Here is a 262-nt window from a genome sequence, read left to right on the forward strand (position 1 = left end):
GTGGCGGACCTGCGCGCGGAGTCGCTGTGGACGCTGGACTCGGAGGCCCTCGAGTCTTCGCTGCTGCTGCCGCCGGGCGTTCGCCTCGAAATTGAATTTCCGACGGAGTTCCATTCCTTCATGGAAATCGACAGAGTCCGCGTGGCCAGCAAGCTCGAGCTCCAGAGGGCCCTCCACAAGCTCACCACCTTCGCCCAGCAGCTCAACAAGTGCGCGCCTGCTGCGGCTGCCTGTGGCTGGCTGCGGCTAGCCGTGGCTAGCT

At 65.3% G+C, this 262-nt stretch overlaps 1 protein-coding gene across 1 annotated transcript in view; it reads left to right on the top strand.

Annotated features, from left to right (window-relative positions):
• ETH_00042985 (SET domain-containing protein, putative) overlaps positions 1–209 on the top strand; it is a gene marked incomplete at both ends in the record, with an annotated part of 560 nt that extends 351 nt beyond the window's left edge. The window contains one exon of the mRNA XM_013374488.1: positions 1–209. Within this exon, the coding sequence (XP_013229942.1) occupies positions 1–209 (209 nt within the window).
• Between the last annotated feature and the right edge of the window lie 53 nt (positions 210–262).

Source organism: Eimeria tenella, genomic scaffold (assembly GCF_000499545.2).
Source record: "Eimeria tenella Houghton genomic scaffold, Eth_scaff2089, whole genome shotgun sequence".
In the NCBI taxonomy this organism is placed as follows: Eukaryota; Apicomplexa; class Conoidasida; order Eucoccidiorida; family Eimeriidae; genus Eimeria; species Eimeria tenella.